At 37.9% G+C, this 19,405-nt stretch overlaps 1 protein-coding gene across 1 annotated transcript; it reads right to left on the reverse strand.

Moving 5' to 3' along the window:
- Positions 1 to 1,940: 1,940 nt before the first annotated feature.
- Positions 1,941 to 19,203, reverse strand: ATP6V1G3 (ATPase H+ transporting V1 subunit G3). The gene is made up of 3 exons (XM_084635934.1): positions 19,105 to 19,203; positions 10,491 to 10,591; positions 1,941 to 2,440 (listed from the first exon to the last, which is right to left on the reverse strand). Exons 1-3 carry the CDS (start codon positions 19,184 to 19,186, stop codon positions 2,267 to 2,269), a joined length of 357 nt encoding a protein of 118 aa, XP_084492060.1. The 5' UTR covers positions 19,187 to 19,203; the 3' UTR covers positions 1,941 to 2,266.
- Positions 19,204 to 19,405: the final 202 nt, after the last annotated feature.

Here is a 19,405-nt window from a genome sequence, read left to right on the forward strand (position 1 = left end):
TAGTGGTTTTCCGTTATTTTCTTTGTTGGGCCTGTCCTGTAGTAGGTAACTTCTGGGTACTCTTCTGGCTCTGTCAATCTGTTTCTTCACTTGAGCAGGAGGGTATTATAGTTGTAAGAAAGCTCGATAGATATCTTGTAGGTGTTTGTCTCTGTCTGAGGGGTTGGAGCAAATGAGGTTGTATCGTAGAGCTTGGCTGTAGACAATGGATTGTTTGGTGTGGTCTGGATGAAAGCTGGAGGCATGTAGGTAAGCATAGCGGCCAGTAGGTTTCTGGTATAGGTTAGTCTCTAAGGTGCAACAAGTACTACTTTTCTTTTTGCGGATACAGACTAACACGGCCGCTACTCTGAAACAATTAAGTTAGTTATCCTCTACATTGTACACCAGGTTCAGTTAATCCTGTGCACATTTGGAGTACCTCCACTAAAATCACTGTACTTATTTTGGCATTACACCAGATTAACTGAAATCAGAAGATAATCCTCTGTCTGAAAAGCTTTAAAGCTTTCTGAAAACAATTATTCCACACTTTTAAGTTGCAACCATTACAAGAAATTGTCTTACACCATTCTCCCTGAATTGTTTTAACTCACACCATATCTTCATTCCACTAGCAAATCAGTGTATCTTTTCATTTTGAAACATCAGAATAAGTGCTCTGTTAGCAACTGCTAAGAAGCCACCCAAAAAATATTTTCCTTGATACTCAGTATTCTCTTAGTCTGGAATTCAGAACAGACATAAATTTTCATGTCTGAAGTATGCTTGTATACACAGAGTCTAAGCAACCACAGAAAATGTAATAATCAGCACTTGTTTTCACTAGATGATTATATAGAATTAGGATACAACCTTGAGGACTCATGTTAACTGACACAGTTTACTATGGCAGTGCAGTCTCTCTGCACAGAGACAAGCTGTGTTTAACGCCATGTCATCTGGGTAAACCTAACTGGAACAAGGATTTGCCTATGACCCACTGGCATGAAGTGGAACACAACTTGTTTCAGTCTACATAGACTAAAAAAAGTCATGGTAATTGTTTTGCTAGTTATTGCAACTCCTTAAGGTTATGATCTAACTTGACATAATTTTCTAATGAAAACAAGCATTCAGCTGAGCTCATGACATAGGGCCTGATCAAAATCCCATTGAAGTTAATGGGAGTTTTTCCAATGACTTCTAAGGGGCTGGATCAGGATGGGGCAGATTCTGCTATTCTCACCTTGAGTGGTATTCTACTCCACAAAAATCAATGGAGCTATTTGAGGACTCACGTACTACTCAAGGTGAGTAAAGATGGGAGAATCTGGCCCAATGTAAAAGCAACAGGATCTGGCCCTAAGTAATTTGATTTCAGTGAAACTCCTCATGGATTTAGGTACTATTCAATGTAAGGATTGCAGAAAACAGCCCTACCTAATTTTTTTTGCTTCATGACAGATATTCTGTTATGTATCTTGAGCTAAAGCTATTTCATTATTAGTATAAATCATTTATATCGATTTTCAGACCTAAAGCAAAGCCTGTAGGGTATATGGTGCAATTTAACAGTAGGACAATTCTTTGAGAGTGGCATGGGCAGGTAAATATGTAAAATCAGCCAGAACTATATTGTGCATTTACATTTTACAAATTACGAAGAGCCACCACTGTGGAAATATGAACTATGTTATTGCATGTAGCGTTGTTCTAGTCGTGTTGGTCACCCAACTTGTCTGAATTATGATTTAAGGGTCATTACTCTAGACATGTCATTGCAAATGCATACAGGAAACTGAAACAGCCTACTACTATAATATCCATAACCAACACAGTCCATTTGCTCAAAACAAGAAAGAAGTTCTTTAATTTTAAGTAAAATGAAACATTATTACATATCTGATCATTTTAAATGTACTAAGGATTGGGACAAACAATTTCATGCAATACCCCAAGTAGTACAGAACACTTTATATAAGAAAAGAAATAAAGACACCCACTAAAAAGCTGTCAGTGTCAAATAATCACTTGTTCTGCTGTTGTCAACTTTCTACTATTTAAATGACAGGGTAATAGCTATCAATAGGAAAAACAAATCCATTCCACCAAATTCTTGGGAAACCTCGTAGAATTTTGTCACATAAAAATTTTTGTGTATAGCTGTGTGCTTTGGGCTTAGTGTTTCTCTTTCACGTACAAACAATCCCATAAAGGAGATGATGATTTGGGTTACTAGGAAAACAGTGTGCCTTCTGTTGATACATGCACACATCAATGGGATTTAAACTGTGTCTCTGTAGTTTGGGTGAATTTCAGGCTTGATGTCATATACAATGTTCAAAAGTTGTTTCATTATGTTTTCCATATACTTGTGGAAGCTACTGGTGATGTCTCGGATTTTTTCTGTTGTTTGCTCTTCTATTTTAGTGGAGAGGTTACCTTGGGATCCCATTATCTACAAAGGCAAAACAAGAGAAACCCTATGAGCAAAATAAAGGCTTACATCACAGCCATGTTTACTGTAGCCAGGGCAGCCTCTAAGAATGTCTTTCTATCCCCGAACATAAACATTATGCAAACCTTTCACAGTGCTCTGTAAAAGTAAGGTTTAAAGTACATTAAACCATAAACATAATAAACAGGATTAATGGGAACGCTTTGGATACTTGTTAGCGTTGAAATGTCCCCATGTAGTGCAGGTTTCCAATGTCACTGTTGCGTACAATGTTTATGAAGAGTTTTTTCTCTTTAACATTTTTGAATATTTTCATTTTATTGATTAATCCATGACATTCTATCACTGATAGGTTGTTTGAGCTTATAAAATTAATGCAAACCATGGCTTTTGAAGTGTGGAAGATGGGAATGCTTCCTAATAAATAAATAAATAAAAATGAAGCCTTTGTGTTTCCAAAGCACTGAAACATCTTCCATGGTTACTGATGTATAACCCTCAATAGGCCTCATTTGAGGCCTTTTAATATTACATTTTCTTATCTGGCCAAATACCAGACAGCTTCTGGCACAATAAATATCAGGACACTCGCTTTGGATGTAATTGTATCTTCCCTTCTTTCTTGACTAGCGGAACATTTTAGCAAGGTTATGTTGTAAACAGATGCACACATTCCAAATCTGTGACTTATCCCTCCACTGCCCCAACTTCCTGTGAGTGTGCTTCCCTTATAGAAAAGTCCTAAAGAGTTTAATCGAACATAATCTTCCTTGCTGTAGGATGGCTCACAAAACCTGGGAAAAGAAATGAATAGAGATTGATAGCCTCTTAGATCTCTATAGAATCCAGTTGTAGTCATCAATATTCAGTTCTATAGGGCTTTTCCATAAGAGTTGCTGTTTTTCTCTGGTCTGTTGTTGCAGATAATTCTAAAAATAGTGCAATATACAGTAGCTACCCATAGCTAAAGAGAACATCCTGTGAGTGTGATAAAGGAGCAATACATAGTATGAATTTTAGGTTTTGTGGTTCCAAGGCACACCCTTACTACTGTTTCAGTCTTGTGGTTCTCTTGAGCCGAGGCTACTTGTTGAGGCAAATTGTGTTGTGGTCCAATGGTCACAAGATACAAGGGAGCATATAGGTGAGCAGCAATTCTCCAAAAAGGGCCATATTTTTGGAGTTTAATGTTGGCACACCCTCATCATGTATCATTGGAAAATTTATTTTGTGTGTGTTTAGATGAGGTCTGATGTAGAGCTATCAAGGGGTACTGTAAGCCTTAAGGCAAAGTGAAACAATGGTACCCAAAATGATTGTCGTTTTTTGCACAGTTCCACAAATACTGTTTACATTAATTTCAACACCTCAATGTGGTGTTTATTGGTCCAAGCTACCAAATGACAATGCATTAAAAAATATATATTAGTTTTGCATGGCCAAGTTTGTTTTTCTTTTCAGAAATGATGACGCTGTTTATCATGTGATAAAAAGGGCAAATATCAACATATTGCAACATACTTACATGAAATGTTTTTGCATTGCATATTCTGAATTGTCAGGGTCTCACACGTGATTATAGTTTCCTATATTTTCAATTGAAATTTGCTGACAAGATCAAACTCTTGCTGAAGTTTGGGCACCAGTAGTAGCAGATTATGTGCCAATGGTTTATACTGCATAGTGGGTAGATTTAAATGCATGTGAATTCCTAATGTAATGTGCCTCCATTTATAAGCTTTTGTACATACAATGTAGCAAATAGTTTGCCTGGTAGGAGGTTTTAATTTGTAATTGCCTATGCATGTAGTACAAGCCACTGAAATAGTCTAGAATCTAGCTTTTAAATTTAATTTTGCACAGATCAGTATTCCTTTTAGAGATGACAATACACAGCTTCATGCTGGGCTTCAATCAAGTGCTCACTAAATGGAAATGGCAATTTTGATAGTATCATAGGTCTAAACTGTATCTAATTTAGCACAAATTTGTATACGTCTACAAAATGGAAAATGGTGGTGGTGGTTGTGATAGTGCTCACAATATACCATGGGAATTTTACCTTCACAGGGAAATATATGAAGTTGTGGAGGATACAAGTCCCGTAAAGCTTACGTTAAAGAGAAAAAGATTCCCCACAAGCATTGAAAAATGAGTTGTTTGTCAAAAAAATCAAAAGAACGCAAAACTGTCAGAAGCCATCAGAACTGCACAGAATTCTGTGGTGCTGGCAGCCGAAGCCAGGAGAGATTAATTGTATTGGTGGCGACTGGATGAGTTATCTAGTTTAGGTGATGTGCCACCAATATTCTATCACCGGGGCTGCTTTTGGAAAAACACAAGCAAGTCAAATTTGGCACATGTCAGGAATGTATTGAACCCAGGAAAGAAAACAGACTCTGAATCTGAGCAGAGAGCATCATGTTCACATGCTTTCATAGTCACCAGAGCAAGCACATCCTCCAGTGTTTGATCCTGGTGCATTGTTTACTTGAGAGAAACACGCAAGAAAAATAAGAAAAGTTGTAAATTAGAAACATTTTAGAGAGCAACCAATGTAAGGGAGACAGCACTTGAAAGAGGAGATGATGACATGTTGCACAGACTATGTGTGGAAGACTTGATTGCTAAGGATGCACTGTATCACTCAACATGCCTTTCTTCCTATTTATGTAAAATAAATCTTAAAGCAAAACCATCTAGTTACACTTATGACACTGCATTTTATCAGCTGATTGAAGAGATAGACAATGATCTTTATGTGAAACAAGAAGGCTCTTCTCCTGTCCAAGCTGCTAAAAAGCTATAAAGCTCTACTTCTCTCAGATGTAGAAGCTGCAAGCTATTCCAGTCCCAAATTACAGGCAAGATCAGAAACAACAATGAGGTTTTGCAAATTCATTCCATGCACAACATGGACAAGGCAAGTCTACCATCATTCTCTTCAGTGCAATGACATTAGCTGATGGTATCTAAGCTGCTAGTCATCTGAAGCAGGAACTTAACTCATCCAAATGTTTTATAGATGTTCTTCTGATGAGTGAGCCTGATGACCAGCTTTCAAATGAACAAGTGGTTTTGTATAATGCTACTTCAGTCCTTCAGTCTGAAATAGCCAAAATGAAAGCCTCCGCATATTATCCAATGCCAGGTGATTGCAGTTTACAGAGCTTAGCTGCTTTTGTACCCTAATTAGTGCAGGAGTTTGTCCTTTGGTTGCTAGATAAAGAGGCATATAACTCAGACAGAAGACAGTCAGAGGAGTTGCTTCTCAGTCGTGCAGTGCATAGTATTTAACAGGTCCAAAATTATCACACCATTACACATAAGCTTTGCTACGCAGCTACACCTGAGTTTGGGTCATGCAATTTAATTGACATACAACATCATCAGGGATTCTGCATCAATTATGATGAGCTAAGGTGATTCATGACTAATGCGGCAACAGCCGAAGTAGAAAGACTCCAGTGAGGTGTGCTCATTCCAAACGGAATTGAACCACTTCATGCTGGTAGAAATCTCATTCATGATGGAGATGATAGTATAGACATCAACACAGAGACCGCTGATGGAAAGAATACCTTCCATTCCGTGGCTAGAGTGCTATTTCAAGAACAAACTGCAGATAGTCCAGCATCATGAGAAATTCACTGAACCATGGGAAAGAAAAGTCACTTAGTCTCCCCGAGTAATTAGAGTCTCTGATGCAGTATGCAGCATTTGAAAAACTAGAACACGTCCAGAACTGACTTGCCATGAAAAAGTACTTGAGAAAATAAATTTTGGTATCTTACCAATGAACTCTGTCCAAGATTTCTCCTGGTGTCTTTAAGACTATTACCTCATGATGTCCTGCCAATACCAAATGATATTGATAGCTTGCAACAAAGAAAAGCACCTACACAGTAGTTGCATATGCACCTATTGTGGATACAAGACAGCTGCCAAGGCCAGAGTCTGTCCTACAGTGCTGAAATGTCAGCCGCTGTAGGACAGCAGCATGTCCTTGACACCAAGAATCAGCAGCTGTATGCTGTTGCTCGGCAAGTGAAATGGACTGTCTCAAATGAACTTGGTACCAATATGAACAGCAAAATGATTAGGGGTCTGGAACACATGAGTTATGAGGAGAGGCTGAGGGAACTGGGATTGTTTAGTCTGCGGAAGAGAAGAATGAGGGGGGATTTGATAGCTGCTTTCAACTACCTGAGAGAGAGTTCCAGAGAGGATGGTTCTAGACTATTCTCAGTGGTGGAAGAGGACAGGACAAGGAGTAATGGTCTCAAGTTGCAGTGGGGGAGGTTTAGGTTGGATATTAGGAAAAACTTTTTCACTAGGAGGGTGGTGAAACACTGGAATGCGTTGCCTAGGGAGGTGGTGGAATCTCCTTCCTTAGAAGTTTTTAAGGTCAGGCTTGACAAAGCCCTGGCTGGGATGATTTAATTGGGTATGGGTCCTGCTTTTGAGCAGGGGGTTGGACTAGATGACCTCCCGAGGTCCCTTCCAACCCTGATATTCTATGATTCTATGATTTGTACCTTGTGCTGTTTTATAGCATGTATTGGGAAATTCTGGGGAGATGCAGGATTGCTAAAGCTTCTTGTTGATTCTGATGTGTATGCAGCTTGTACTGCAAATCAAATGCTGCAGGTAAGCAATTCAGCTGTGTTCTACGTGGCTTGTGATTTTTTTGCATTTGAGGCCCTGAGTGCTCTTAACAAATTTATTATTACATTTTGTTTTACCCTTTAGATTGCTATTGTGATGATTTGAGGTCACAAAAAAATCCGATTTCATGTCTTGAAATAGTACAGAGAGTCATTAAACTACCAGAAACTAATGCAAATATTTCAAAGTAGTCATTTTAACGTGTTGATAGTGTCATTGTTTGTTCTCATTTCTGTGGTAACAGCACCATTTGACAGGTCCACAATATACTTCATCTTAAAGTAGACATAATAAGCTTTCAAAAGATGCATGTTATGTGTGTGTAGAGAGGATACATGAAGGCGACCAAATCAGTGGTCTCTTGCTGCTCACCTAATATCACCAAATTCATTTTCCTTGTGACTTTAGCCCAATTTTTGCCTTCAAAGATGACAAAGTGAATGAATAAAGATTATCCTTTAGAAGGATTTCCATTGAAATGATATTCATTTTCTAAGTAGCATCGAGTAAACAATTGATCTATAATATAGAATTAAAACTTTTGCTAGTTTGAGAGAAATAAAAGGAAACAAACAAAATTTTAAATGCTGGGAAGGGATTATCATTATCTGTAATAATTATTTTTCTGAGGATAATAATTAGCATTATATGTATCTTAACTTTGGGCCAAACCCTGAGGGCCTTTACTTGGGAAAGATCTGACTCCTTCCACATAGCGAGCCATCTCCATAGAGAGAACTTTATGCAGATTCAGGGTAGCTAGATGTTGTCTCCAAATCAACCCTATGGAAAATGCTCAAGAGTGTTACTACGCACTTGGGTGGAGCCTCCTCCACACCAGGGACCCTTCCCCCTTAATTCACACCATAGGAAAAACATACAGTGTTATAAGTTAATTAACGATTGAATTTCTGCCTAGATTTTTTCATGTTCTTGTTTTCTACTACTGATTTCAAACCCTTCATATTATTGAACTTCATTTGATGTTGTATTTAAGTTATGATCTGTTTTGACTTGTGAGGATTTTACCGCAGTGTCAGACCAATGACTTCCATAGTGTTGCTCCTAATCTTACATCTGGTATGAATGAGATCAGCATCAGGCCTTGTATCTCCATAGGTAGGTGCCATACCTTAAGGATGTTGTGTAACCCGTTCATTGTAGTTTAAATTAACCAGGTAAATTATGCACTTATTTACACTCCATTTCTTAGGCTTAATTCATTCATGTTTATCGAGCTCTTGGAGATCCTCATGTGGAAGGGCCATAGTGTTATTTCACTATGAGAGAGACTCTCAACATTCAGAAATGGATTTTGTACACCCCAAAGTTAGAATCCTGGGGAGAGAGTTGATTTAGTCTGCTATAAAGATAGAGCCGTTTGGCAAATTTTGGATCCAGATCTGTGCTCAAATTTTGCACGCTGCTAAAGTGGATATTAGCAATTATCACTCTTATTCAACACCAATTGTTGTTTATTGTTATTGTGTATTATGGTCTGATACGTTGTGGCTGGGGTGTGAGTCCGCACAGAATTTAGTCCAACATGTCTCTAATGAGCCACAGTCAAGATGCTAAGTACAATGGGGAACTTTAAATGTGGCTGTAATAACTGTGGAATTATAAATGTTTTCATAGGAACACATGAGCCAGCACATGAACTAGTTAGGGACCACTGCTCTGGCACTGCCCTCCGTACTGCCCTCCAGGCTTGGGTTAATAATGTTGTCATTCTTCTGGGACAGACAAATGTCCGACATAAAGGGGTCAGGGAAAGTGAAGGAGGGTTGTAATGATCGTTTACAACATGCTGGCACTGGAAGAGCTGTATGTGCTCTTGTAGTCTTGTGTAAACTGCTTCAATTCACAATCTACAATATTAGCTCAGTGTGGTAATTGTGGGTGTAATGAGAAGATTGTGCTCAAAATAATGCACAGAGAAATTTCTTTCTCCTTTGCTCAAAGTAAGGCACAGAGAAATTTCTGTCTCCTTTGCTGTTTCAGACATCAGACGACAATTTCTCTCTTTCTGGCTTGAATGTAAAGGTGAACACATCTGAAAGATATTTTACCTTTTTTTCAATTGTCAGTAAAAATCTGAAATAGCATGTGCAGGACAAGTCTGCCTGCTTTACTGTGAGATTATCTCTTGGAGCTGACACTCTGGCTGAAGTGACAAGCTGATAAATTTGACTTCCTCTTCTCCTCCCCACCCCATTCAGCTGTTGTAGCTTTACACGGAATCAGACAAAAAGGAAGTCCAGTAAAGCAAAGAGAATAGTTTGTGATACCCCTTCATGAAAACAGCAAAGAAAATTGAAAAATGATGGAATATCTAAAATTTACTAAATTTCAGAAATTCAGGTGAAAAAATGCCAGCCAGATTACTGTTTTACTCTGAAAAATGTAATGGAAAAAAAATCAGTTTTGAACAGATGTTGCTGTGTGCATAGTTGGAAGCTAAGATTAAATGATCAGAACTAGATAAATAATAGATTTTGCATTTCACGGACAGTTTAGAAAAATTGTTTGGCTTGGACCAAAAGTGAATATTTTTCCACTTGTTGATGAATCAAAAAGTTGAAAGAAAGATCATTTTGGATTTTTATGTATATAAACAAATTAAGGAAATTTTGCAATGAAAAGTCATTTCAAACCAAAAATTTTCCAAAACAAAAAGTTCACATTTGATCAGAATTCTGTTTTTTGTTTTGGTTTTTTTGCAACCAAATTTTGATGACATAAACACAAACTTGTAAAACGTTGTGGTGTTGTTGAATCTGCATTTTTCACTGAAAAAACGTTTTGCCTGTAAAATTTTGTCCGACACTATAAATGAATAAACGCAATAGCTTTTCATAGGGCCTGACCCAAAGCCTTCTGAAGTCAGTGAAAAGATAACTGTTGACATCGATAAGCTTTGAGTCACTGCAGCTGAACTCTTTGTATATTAGTTAGCAACCAGAATTGTACCTTACTCCAGCTTCTGCTCTGATGTTAACAGAAAATCTGCCTGGCATTAAAAAAGAGAAACTGAAGGTACTTTTCAAAAAATATGTGCATTATATATATTTCCCAAGAGACGGGCCTGAATGATCCCCAGCATCTGAACAGTCCTGAATTTTAGTAAGGTTTGGATCCAAAGCCCCAGATCCAAAAGTCCCTGAAGTTTGTGAAAAGAGCCGAACTTTGAAGTCCAGCCCCATTGCTAATATTTTCAGTGAATAAGTAAATTCATTATGAATTGTTGGACAGCTGATAGTGTACCGTATATAAAGGATCTACAGTAAGGACTTAATACAATGCTTATTGAATCATGTCCTCCCCTTCTCTATTGACTTCCATGGACATAGTGAAATATGTATGTAAGCTTCTTACTTACATTAGATTGTTTGTGCCTGAATTCCCTCTCCCTCTGTAACCTGTAGTGGTCTATCTCTGCTATGGCTTCTTCTTTGGCTTGCTTCAGTCTCTTTCCCTTTCCTGGACAGAGAGAGGAAACATAGGGTTACTTTGAAATTAGCATTGTGCCTGAAGAGATGGTTGTCTCCACACAGTACTTATTCTACACAGCATAGTATTCCATGTGCTGAATCCCCAGTAAAGTACTTGAGAGTTTTGATTGCTTGCAGATTACTAGTAAGATTTTCAGGAGTGCCTAAATGATTTAGGGAACACAGGTTCCACTGAAAGCCAATAGAACTTGTGGTCCTAAGTCACGAAAGCGCCCAACCTATGGTATCAGGCCCTTCTTGTCTACAAGTACACAACAATCATAAAAAATGGGTAGGGTTGTCAACAATAGAGCATACGGCATTTTCAACTGATTTTCTTTATCACAACATAAATGACCATTTCTTATCACTGCTTCATGTTCAAATAAAATGCTTATCTTTGCTTAATTGGCAACAGTAGCAATCAGAGAACAGGTTTGAGTTGTCACTGATTGGAAGAGACATTATTCTATAAGATTTGCTGTATTGATTCGCTGCCAGGAACCCTTCAGTCCACACCAACTGGATTCTATTTAATGCTGGCAAATTTCCAAGGCACTTTGAAGATACAGCTCAGCCACTAACAAGCTAAGTTGCAACATTTACATTTTATTGCCCGCCCCCCTTTCATCCTAACACTTGTAAAATGCACAGGTGGGTGATTAAGACACAGAGGACATCAAAGCAGCTTGTGTTTTCTAATGTGTGGAAACATGAAAGTGATGGCAAAATCAATATTAATTTATTTATTTATTACAGAAAAATCTTTGTTATCTGGCATGTTAGGAATGGGGGGGGGAAGGGGCAGGAGTGTGCGGTTAGCTAAGAATTATACTTACCAATGGAATACCAATTTTCAAAGAATTAGAATACAATAAAATTAATCAAGAATAAAATAGTATACAAGGACTCATCATTCCAGTACTGCACTGCAGAGTGGTTGGTTTCTTGAAGCACTTACGTTTATACAGGTAAAGTTTTCTATACAGTAGGTTATCTTATGAAACTATATATCACTATGGGAAGCACATGGCATACACCCAGATCACTAAAAATACACTTAACATTAAAACTATACTGAATATAATTTAATCTTTGATGATTCAGAAGACACTTCAGGATCTTGCAGTGCCTCAGAGTCATCATTATCAACATCAATTATCATTTGTAGATGTAGAAGGTGTAGGAGATTGGGCTGAATCTGTAATGACCCTATGACACCCTGGAAGCTGCTGTTTTGAATAAATCCCTGACGGCCGCTTGCTTACTTGTCTTCTGCCTCTTTTGCATGAAAGTAGAGTGCAGAATGTACAATTGCATAACCTCCTGGGCAGTATACTAGTCCCAATTACTAGATGGGAGATATCAGAAATGCCAGTTAATAGCGCTTTCTGGTTAATAAAGTGTCGGATAACCCAGCTTTTACTGTATTATGCTAAGTGACCCTTAGCTGTAATAAAGACTAAGGCCCTGATTCTGAAATGACTTATGTACATGCTTAACTTTACACACTGTGAACAGTCACACTGATGTCAATGAGTACTAACAGCGTGTAAAATCAGTGCAGTGTTGGATATGATCTATGTAACTCCTGGATCTGACAGGATGCTCTGTGTAGGAGGAGAGAGAAAGAATTAATAGAAACATGTTGCTTATGGAATTGGAACATGAAACAAGTGGTGAATTTGTGATAACTGTTGGAATTTGATATCTATATGTGTATTTGTTTCATAGGATTTTGTCAAAATCCCCCTAATCCCTACAGGATCCTACAAATTCTCCACAAACTGCTGTCTGGGAAACCAGCACTTTTCAGCTGAGGGAACCATAGTTGCTGGAACTAGGGTTGCTGGTGGTGCTGCCGTACCCCCTGGCTTGAAGTGGTTTCTATTTATACAAGGTTTACAGTTTGGTTCAATGGTTCTCAGCACCCCTACTATAAAAATTCTTCCAGCACTCCTGGAGGGAGCTATAAATGCTAGATTTAAAACTGATCCACAAGGGGGAAAAAGAAATGGGTTTGTCACTTTTGTGGTTTTTTGTTTTTATATTAGGTCTTGTCATGCCTGGAAGACTCTATGATGACATATAAATGAATGAAATGATGATATCACACGCAGAGCATGATGACATTTTTCAGATGAAACTTTTTTTTTTTTTTTTGGCCAAAAATTGTAGATTCTGGTCAACCAAAACATTTTGTGAATTTGCATAACATTTGCTGGATTGTTTTGGTAAAAAAAAAAATCCTAAAAATTTAAACATTTCATGCTGATGTTTTCAAAACAAAAGTTTAGATTTTTATTTGAAATTTTACTTCAGCTTTATTTAAAATAGGTAAAAGCCACTCAAATTAAGTATTTTGTTTCAGGCTGAGCAAAAATGATATTTTTTTACTTTTTCAGTTTGCCAGAAATATTTGTTTTGGGTTGACTTGAACCAATTTATTTTCAATTTTTATTTCAGTCAGAGATCCCCAAAATCATTTGTTCACACACACCCAAGAACCATGAGAGTGAACGTTGGGCATTTAAGAAAGCAAGTCTTAGTCTATTTAAAAGAGCTTCTTTTTTGGTTAACACCTATTCACAACTTTACACTTATTAATGCTTTGGAGAAAAAGGCTCATCACATGCACCTCCCTTTATTTAAAGTGTGAGAGTTAAAAAAAAATCCTTTTCTGAAACCCCCAGATAAGTTCTTCAGCAAAAGCGGAGAGCTAAGAGTTGATGTTCCTTATATTTCTAAGATAAAACCAGCCAATCCCACAACCCCTCCCACACTATCCTTAAATATGCCAGGCCTTTATACATTATTAAGCATTTTGATCAGCTTTAATCTGCTCTTACAGTGAAACTTGCCAAGAGATGTCACATTTTGAATCTATCCTACTAAAATTGCCCTGCATGTAGTCCTCAAATGCCATTTCTCAGAGTCTGCTAGACACTGAAGGCCTGATTCTGATGTCAGTTGCACCAGTGTAAATCAGGAGTAACTCTACTGAAATCAGTGTTGTAAAACTGAAAAGGAGTACTTGTGGCACCTTAGAGACTAACCAATTTATTTGAGCATAAGCTTTCGTGAGCTACAGCTCACTTCATCGGATGCATACTGTAGCTCACGAAAGCTTATGCTCAAATAAATTGGTTAGTCTCTAAGGTGCCACAAGTACTCCTTTTCTTTTTGCAAATACAGACTAACACGGCTGTTACTCTGAAACCTGTTGTAAAACTGGTGTAAGTAAGAACACTTTCAGGCCCTAACTATCCACTTTTGGTACATGATTTAGTTCAGACAGCAGCATCAGATTGAGGCAATTGTTCATTTCTTCTGTAGTACATCATGCTACTGTGGATTGGTTTCAGTTGTTTTGTACATATGAAGCCATATCAGATGTAACATACAGTAATATAACTCTCCTAGGCATAGCTCAAAAATGAATCTGAAGTTTGCCAGAAAAAGTGCTTTTAATGGGTCTGTAACTCAAGAAAATTCTAAGTAAAAATGACTGATTCAGGGGTAAATTATCTGCTCAGTGAGCAGGCCAGTCCCAAGTCACTACCAGCATTTCAGTGAATAGATTTAGAAGCAGTAAATTCCTAAAAGCCTCGTATTGATTTATGGGCTACTTGACTCACTGAATGTGCTTATTGTGGGATTCAAGGAGGGATCAGGTATGATTATATAAAGCCTTTATACAGAAGGAGTAATACACAGTGTAGAACCTGGTGGATTTACTGAACATCAGCCCATCTTGTGGAATGTTTTTATGTTTACTTAATTAGATTTGTCAGAGTCCACATGTCACTGGAGATCACTAAGAGTTTGTAGAGAAGGGCAGAGGATGGACATTTTTTTACCCATTTAAGATTAAAGTATATTCTTTTTCTTCTATTTCTTGAATCAGACTTTGCTACATCAGGTTCTGTTACTGCTCCAAATATCCAGAAGCAGTAAGCATAGATTGAATGACTCATGTAAATACTTGAGATTGGCCTAACCAACAGAATTTGGAGCTGGGGTTGGGTCTTTATTTTGAAATACAACCCCTCTAAATTTGAAGGTCTTCAGATCTGGGTTTCCAGTTAAAGCTTTATAGCGCTACCCCTTAATAATTAAATGAGGGTGTCAGATTCTCAGCACATGTAAACCCATGGAGCTCCAATTGACTTTGATGGGAGCTGTGCTGATGTACATCATCCACAATCTGGGTTTGGTTCTCGAGAACTAACTAAGCTACCCTTAAGTCTGGGGGAGTTTCAAATTTGGGATTCCAGCTGGGGCCCATCTCTAGTACATTTGTTACCCATTTAATCACGAACAATCCCTCCTGACCCCATATTAAATAAACTAAGACACATTACAAAATTGGATTTCTCTGGTTTTGGTAATTAATCTGATGAATTAAAAAAAACAGAAATTTTTTTACTGTGTTCTAGTAAGTAAGATATACCATATCTGCTGCCACACACTGGTTGTCACTTAACAGTGGCAGCCATTTAGTTTCTCCATGATACCATTGGTCATGGCACACCAGTGACTTTGTTTTGGAAGAGCTACGGGTGAATTGCTGCTAGTGGACATTGCTGCCTACGTATGTAATAGGGCATAGACTGCTGCACCTGATTACATTAAGTATTAATATATCTAAACCTGCTGTTTTACTAGAGGCACGCCAAAATTAATGAATCAGTTTGTCTAACACTAACCTCTTGTCTGCTACCCTATCTGCACAAGTCTTGCTTTTCAAAGTTAGGCCTGTTGTTCAGGGATACAGATGACTTTATGGGTCAGATTCTCTGCCTGTGTAAATCAGTATAGCTCTGCTCAAGTCAGGGGATCTGGTACTACATGTTTGGTGATGGCACAAAACCGAAATTCAGCCAAGGCTATTGAGAAGCGTCTGCTAGAAATATCTGAAGGCAGGAAGGCCATTCTGATGACAAAGAGAGATTGCTATATTCATTTTGGGAGGGGCAAAAATAATCAATAAATAAATTTGAGATGGTGTGTGTAAATGTATAATTATGCTGACTTCGAGTTTTGACCAAAAACCATGGCCACCAACTTCAGCAACAATAATCAGATCTTCCACAAAGAGAATTTCATTGAAAAGGCACATTTATTGGGGAAGGGGAGCACAGGCAGCAGAACAGCACTGGCTCTGCCTGCTCCCCATCCCCTCTCCCCACCTGTATGGGAAAGGACATAGCAGTTCTGCTGAAGGTGCTTCGCCTTCTGTGATGCTCCGAACCCCTGCAAGGTGGTGCTGGGAGAGTGGGGGGAGGGCTCTCTTACCCCTCTACACTGCCATCATGCTGGCCAGGCTGCAGTTTCACCTTTTGTGGTTCGGTAGCCCTTTATTAGTTGTCATCTCCTCTATTCAGCTGGAAAGTATTGTTAAATAGTGCCAGGAATAAAAATGACAGGTTTCAGAGTAACAGCCGTGTTAGTCTGTATTCGCAAAAAGAAAAGGAGTACTTGTGGCACCTTAGAGACTAACCAATTTATTTGAGCATAAGCTTTCGTGAGCTACAGCTCACTTCATCGGATGAAAGCTCATGTTCAAATAAATTGGTTAGACTCTAAGGCGCCAGGAATAAAAATGTACTCTTGGAGCAGTAGTTCTTTAATAGTAATATACTAGACTTGATTAGTAAAGTATTGGTGAGATTTTTAGGACTGCTGCAGGTTTGTGAAGTCGTGCATAAAAACTAAATCATGGTAAATCGGTCATTTCTGCAAATGCCACATTTTACTTTAGTCAAAAAAAATGTATGTATCACTTTCTATTAAACTAAAGCTGCCTTGCTCAAATATGCTTTGGAATTTCAAATACATAATTGAGGATTCTCTGGTAAGTGTCTACATATGGATGACATGATGGTAATTTGCCAAGCACTAAAATGGCATTCTTAAAAAAAATTAGAACATTTTAGTTTCAAGACCACATTAAATTGTCTAAAGAACAGGAGTACTTGTGGCACCTTAGAGACTAACCAATTTATTTGAGCATAAGCTTTCGTGAGCTACAGCTCACTTCATCGGATGCATACTGTAGCTCACGAAAGCTCATGCTCAAATAAATTGGTTAGTCTCTAAGGTGCCACAAGTACTCCTTTTTGCGAATACAGACTAACACGGCTATTACTCTGAAACCTATCATTAAATTGTCTGTCATGTAGGTATTTGGAATACTCATTTTGAGGAGGATATGCCGCACTTTATACAAATTTAATATATGTTAGTGGATCGGTATATGCAGTTTTTATATTACATTATATACCAGATATTAACCAAGAAAAGGCCAGATACATCATTTGTTTTAAAAACATATTTCTATTAGTGTTTCTTTTCTCTCTTGTTTTGTCCAAAAGGAGCCTTGCTGGACTGACATCCCTGCTCTGACAATGCATGTTTATTTTTGAGAGCTGGGTAATTATTAATGAAAATAGGGGAGGCAAGGTGGCAGAATTTTAAAGGGAGATTTGGGTTCAAAGGTTGTTTCTGCAATGTATGAAATGAGTTGGTAGTCTCATTCTAGGCTCCAGAGGACATTTGCTTATCCCCTTTGCAAAATCCACTGGAGAAGTTGCACAACAGCTGTTTTTCAATGCAGGTCATATTTACAGTTAACATAAAAAGGGTTGCATTAGAACAGGTAGGACAAGTTCACTGTTTTGCTTTGCAACTGAGATTTGCTGATTGCCAACCTGTGAGCAGGATCTTCTGATGTTAACTGGTACAAATTGGCTCAAAGTTGGTGTTTTCTGAATTGAAACAGAATATGCTTGACTTGCTTTACAAATTACTATGTGCACAGGTTACCTGTTAAGTGATAATTATAACAGATACATTAGTATTTTTAAATGACTGTTTCAGAAATATTTGTTTTTTTTGTTTACATTCTATTTTATTTATTTCCAATCATGAGTCAAATTCTGCTGTCATTTACATAGGTCTAAATCCAGAAGTTGTTGAAATTATTCTGGATTTAAACTAGTATATCTGGTCTGTGTTAAATTACTGCTGTGAAACACGGACATTCAGACAGTGAATAAAAAACTATAATGCTTTAAATTATGGTTCATAGAAGAATTCTGAAAATACCATCGATAGACCACTGTTATACCAGCAAAAGCCCTAGTGTAGACGCAGCTATATTGGCATAAAAATCCAATTGCTGGTGTACCTTATTTTGTTTGAGGACCTGCTCTAAACTGTGTTGCCAAAAGCATATTTTTGCTGGTAAAAACTGTCTATACTAGGAAGTTTTTGTGGTATTGCTACACTCATAGAGCAACCTTTTCTACTGTAGACTATACCTACACTACTATAGCTATTCCTGTAAGGCAAGGAGAATACAATATGCCTGTTTTAAGCACCAGTCCCACTATAATTATCACAGTAAAAAAAGCACCCCCCTAACCAGAATGACCATACCGGTACACAAACTTTCTGTAAACTAGATCTTAGAAATCCCAAATGGGAATCTTGCTAAGGCCTGACCTTACTTGCACTTAAGTCATTTAGAGTTTTGTCATTTACACTAATAGGCACAGATTGCAATATTTAGCATACAGACAAAAATCTGTCCCAGTTCTTTAGATTGTGAGTGAATCTGGTACTTCAAATTTGTCCTTTTTAGAGAAAGGTCTTACCTTTTGCCCTGTTTCTGATACTAAATAATAAAATAGTTCATGAGAGGGACAGGTTCTAGTTGTTTCCTAATCACCAATAATTCTTAAAGAGGAGACAAACATAATTTGCTTAAAAATAATATAGATGAAGCAGGTACTTGATCAATAAATATGTTTTGTAACTTTGACAAAACAATAGCTGGGTTTCTGTATTTCCGGACTCTAACTCTCATCCCCGTGCCTCAGCACTGCCAGAAGCACTTAGCATTCTGATGTCAGTTTCTGGCTCCAAGGGGTTTGGAAGGTGTTTTAAGCTAAAAAGGCTCTGTGAGTATCCCATGTGGTGTGGCAGTGGTTGAGGTGATGACAGTAGGAATGTATGTTCATGCACAGCAGAGTAAGTGCACCTGGCATCTCAGGTCCTGATTAAGTATGGGCACAGTTTAAGTACATGTATATAATTATGCTTATCAATTATCCAGATTTCTGATTTGGAAATATTCCTTTTGGCTGACTAATTTTTTTTTTAAAGTTCCTCCAAATCAAAAGTAAGCAGCCACAAGCTTTAAGTTATCATAACTAAGGGCCTAACTTTGTATCCCTAACTCTTGCAAAACTCACTTTGACTTCATTTAGGGCTAGATAGTGGCGTTGTCAGGTACAGTACCCTGTCTGCTTCCCATTTGCTCTGGGGGATAGTAATTTGCATCTGAGCTAAACCAGCAGCAAATGGCAATACCTTCCAGGGCAGCTCAGTTGCACTGGCCAGGAAAAAGAACCCAACATTTAAAAATAAATACAGTGGTTTTTATCTAATGAGTATTCAGTGGGAAAATACAATAAACGCAGGCCAGATACTTACTCTTTTTGGCTTCTTCTAGTTTGTCTTTTGCACGTTTTTCTGCCTGTAAAAGTTGCTGGATTCCCTGAGACTGGCTGGTCATGCTGATTTTTGGGTCTGGTGTGCCTTTGTAATAACTGGGAGTGAAGGGGGAATTATATACCATCGTCTATCTCTTCATTGTGTGTTTTGTTGTGGCAACATTCAGTACAAGACCCATCCAATTTGCACCAGTCCAGCCTACTTTGGGCAGATTACTGTTGTGAAAGAACAACAAAGGGTAGAATCTGGAAAACGACGCTGACTGGTTTTAGAGATTCTC

This window comes from Lepidochelys olivacea (genome assembly GCF_965140295.1).
Source record: "Lepidochelys olivacea isolate rLepOli2 genome assembly, chromosome: 8".
Taxonomy (NCBI): Eukaryota; Metazoa; Chordata; order Testudines; family Cheloniidae; genus Lepidochelys; species Lepidochelys olivacea.